General features: G+C 41.7%; 1 protein-coding gene across 1 annotated transcript in view; it reads left to right on the plus strand.

Annotated features, from left to right (window-relative positions):
- LOC104949284 (filamin-C-like) overlaps nt 1–3,868 on the plus strand; it is a gene marked incomplete at its 5' end in the record, with an annotated part of 24,905 nt that extends 21,037 nt beyond the window's left edge. The window contains one exon of the mRNA XM_010775618.1: nt 3,693–3,868. Within this exon, the coding sequence (XP_010773920.1) occupies nt 3,693–3,868 (176 nt within the window). The remainder of the gene's footprint in view (nt 1–3,692) is intronic.
- Between the last annotated feature and the right edge of the window lie 136 nt (nt 3,869–4,004).

The raw sequence follows: 4,004 nt of genomic DNA on the forward strand, positions 1-4,004 counted from the left end.
AGAGGCCCAGGCCAGACTCCCCACGTCCGCACGCACTCGTGTCTCTGACCGAGAGATACGTGGCCTCTGGGCGACCCCCCCTCCCCGTTAGACACTTTGACGTCCTCCCCTGTTGTCCCGTTCGTAAACATCTAACTCTGGAAGGTCTGGCGTGCTCCAGGTTTGTAGATCGCGGAGGGTTTGTAGATCTGGGGAGGTCTGGAGTTACTTAGTTCCGAGGTCCTTAATTACGGAGGTTTGTAGACATCTGGGAGGTCTGGAGTTACTTAGTTCTGAGGTCCTTTATTACCGGAGGTCAGGAGGTCTGGTAGCATCTTACACATCTGGGTCTTTTGAGATCTGGGTGCATCTGCTTGTTTGGAAAGTTTGAACGGTTTTGGGGTCTGTATTTTTTGACGTGCTAACAGAAATCTGGAAGGCTGGAGGTTTGGAGGTCGTTGAGATTGGGAGGTCTGCGGCTGTAGGTCCTGGGTGGTTTGGGGATTTTGGGACTCTGGGAAGTTAGGTCGTTCAGAGTGTACAGTCAAGCTGTTCTTTCTTCGATCTCAGGGTTTAGTTTTAACCTCGTAAGGGTTCATCGCAAGTTCTACATGTCAAGATTCAGTACAGGCTGTCTGACAGATATAATGGTCTAGGACTGTCTTCCAAGTTCAGATGACCAAAGTGAGTCCTGACGGTCACATCCCGATCGACTATTTCTGTAAAGTATAACTTTTTGGTTCCATGTCGTTTGGGATTCACTATTTGTATTGTTCACGTTTCTTCGTTCTTCAGCGGGTCTAACGTTTGCAAGCTTTACTTTTCTAGCGGCTCAAGGTTCTGAACTTTCTAATTCAGAGAGCGGAATTACAGGGAAGAAGATCTACGTCTCAGACTTGGAAAGCGTCTAGATATCGGTCCGTACGAATCTATACCTGATAGAACCTTGTCCGACTTTGTAAGGCTGTACGTATACATGTAGAACCTTGGTATCATCAACCACATTAGTTTTACAAGGTACAACTGAACATAAGACCCATAATTAGCAGAGGATCTGGAAGGAAGACAGCTTGGACGGCCGTCCTGGCCTGCTATCCTAGAGAACTGACCTAACTTCCAGAGGGTCGCACAAAACACATATCCCTACAGACACCGGACTGTGCGAGAACAACGCGAGACCTAGACAACGAGACATCGACAAGTCCTCTTTTGGGGAATGTGCGTTCAGACCTCTATACTAGAATCTGGTTAGTCCTCCTCTATCCCCTTGGTGTAGTTTCTATCATTTCCTATTCAGGTAGGTTTGGGGGCCTAAATGGAAAGAGGCAGGTTGTCAGTTTGGTGGTTCGAGAGTCATCCTGCGTCCACACTTGGTGGGTCACCACATCCCTGTGCCACAGTACACTGCTCCAGGTGGCCATCTGGTTGTTTCATCTGCCGCTAGGGTCATCCTTTACAGGCTGGCTCAAAAATATCACTGGACATCCCTGGTGGAACGCCACCTCGATCCAGGCGACCAAGTTAGTACAGGCTGGGCTGGGGGGGGGTTACCTGAGCCTGGTTTCCTTCAACCTCTTCCTGGGGGCCGCTTCACAGCATGAGCAGCTTCTTCTTCTGCTGAGTGAATGTGTGTAGACCTGCTGGGGTCCGACTACCAGGTGTACTTTAGTTTGTCTAAAACACGAGCAGCTGCAAAGAACTCTTCTCAATATCAACTGAAACTGAAACAAATATAAAACTGATTGGGCATTTACATTTCTGTTTTGAAATGTTTCTAAGTTTTTGTCACATTTTGTAAAATGTTCTCAGTTTTTGGGACATTTTCAAATGTCTTTTTAGTTTTTTGGGAGATTTTCACGTATATTTTATTTTTGTATTTCTGGACATTATTTGTTCACGTTAAAACATTTTTTGGAAATGTTGGACATTTCTGTTGAACATTTTTTGGACTTTTACATATTTTTTGACAATTTCTACAATATTTTCATTAAAGACTTTGTTTTACATCTTACAAAAAAAGTTTGGGATATTCTTTTTTTTAACATTTGGTGATTGTTCGGATTAACGAACATTTCCAAAAATATTAACAATAAGACATTAAACGTCACAAAATGAAATTACATTTATATCTTTTTTGTAATATATTATTTTTATAAATATATATTTTTCACATATATCTTTTATATTTAAAAAAAGTTTGACATCCTTTTTTTAACGTCTGAGTAAAGAACATTTAAAACATATGTTGAATAAAACATGAACCGTAACATTTGGATGCTTAACAGTTCAGATTGTTTCCAGTCAATTCAAACACCAGAACTAATGCATTTAACGAGTGAATGTGAACATTATTTTACACATTGGCCTTCATCCTCTTCATCCTCCTCTTCCTCATAACCCTAACCCTGCTCCTCCTGTTCTCCACGTTTAAATGCTGCTTTCCGCTCCGTTTCTATAAAGACGTCTATAATGTAATCCTTCAGTTTCACAGGGATCCTCTGCTTCACGGTAAAATTCTGAACGCTTGCAATTACATTTTGTAATGTCGTTATCTCAAGACCACGAGTTAACTTTCCCTTTATCCCCCAAGGAAAAAAGGTTTATTGTATATTAATTTCCCAGAATCAACGGGCAGATTTCTTCACATGACCACTTTATTTATCACGAGGAAAACAACGAGCCATGATGTCGTGTCGTCCGGATCGAAGTGAGAGAAAACCATCTTTTGCTTTCGGCGATAAAGGCTTGATTACCTCTGGCTTTTTACAAATAACGAGACATTGAACTCGTGTTCATGAGATAACAGAAACCTTCTTTCCTTCCATATGTCTCCAACAGTTCTCCTGATAATAACATCTATGTTATCAACAGTCTGATATCTCTGCTTCTGTTTCATCTGCGCTGCTTTTCTTTCAGCTTCAAACAGCAAACTGCTTCAGCTCCGATCAGCTGACTAACACAGATGTGTGTGTGTGTGTGTGTGTGTGTGTGTGTGTGTGTGTGTGTGTGTGTGTGTGTGTGTGTGTGTGTGTGTGTGTGTGTGTGTGTGTTTATTCTTGGTTCACTATATTTAGTTTAAGGCTTGTGACATTTCTTACCCCTCGGGGTCAGTTTAGGAAATCTAATCATGGACTCATTATAAGATCAGAAAGAGATGTTAAAAGGTCACAGTGAGGTTTAATCTAAGACTCCATCGGACTCCTTTGTTTACTCCCAGAGTGAAGTATAAAGAGAGCAATTAGTCAACAAGTGAAAACCCTAAGAGGTTACGTTGTGTGTCTGTGGGTGTGAGTGTAGTAAGTATAATATGAATATAAAAAGCCAAATAAGAAAGATATGAAAACCCTAATAGATTTGAATCTAAACAAAACGTATTTTTACTGCAGCTTGTCAACGTGGCCCAAAGTTAAAACAGTAGAGTTACAGTCCACCGCTGTGTGTCTGTTTTATCATCACATTAATATGACTCATTATAAGATCAGAAAGAGATCACATTAGGTTTGATCTAAGCCTCCACGGGCTCCTTTGTTTACTTCCAGAGTGAACTATGGACATTTGAATTGGAGGAAATAATATAAAAAGGAGATTTTAGCTTTTTGTAGATTTAGGCACTTGGCTTTCGTTCCACTGTGTGTTTGACGGTGTGAATGTTTCTGTGTTATCATCATATATATATTCTACCTCCCGGTCTAACCCCTCTCCTCCTCTCACAGCCTGTAACCCGAACTCGTGCAGGGCGTCGGGTCGCGGTCTGCAGCCGAAGGGTCTGCGGGTCAAAGAGGTCGCCGATTTCAAAGTCTACACGAAAGGAGGCGGCAGCGGCGAGCTCATCGTCACCGTGAAGGGACCGAGTAAGACCTCATTAGATATATTTATATATTCTATCTGAAGAACCTCTTCTGAGAAACTGATACATGACTCATGGACAAAGTGTGTCTTTTGTTATATTTAATAAAGTAATAAAGAAAGTAAATATAAAGGGAAATGGATCTGAAATGCAGGAACAGAGACACACATACACACAC

Source organism: Notothenia coriiceps, unplaced genomic scaffold (genome assembly GCF_000735185.1).
Source record: "Notothenia coriiceps isolate Sejong01 unplaced genomic scaffold, NC01 NC01_scaffold00015851, whole genome shotgun sequence".
NCBI lineage: Eukaryota > Metazoa > Chordata > Actinopteri > Perciformes > Nototheniidae > Notothenia > Notothenia coriiceps.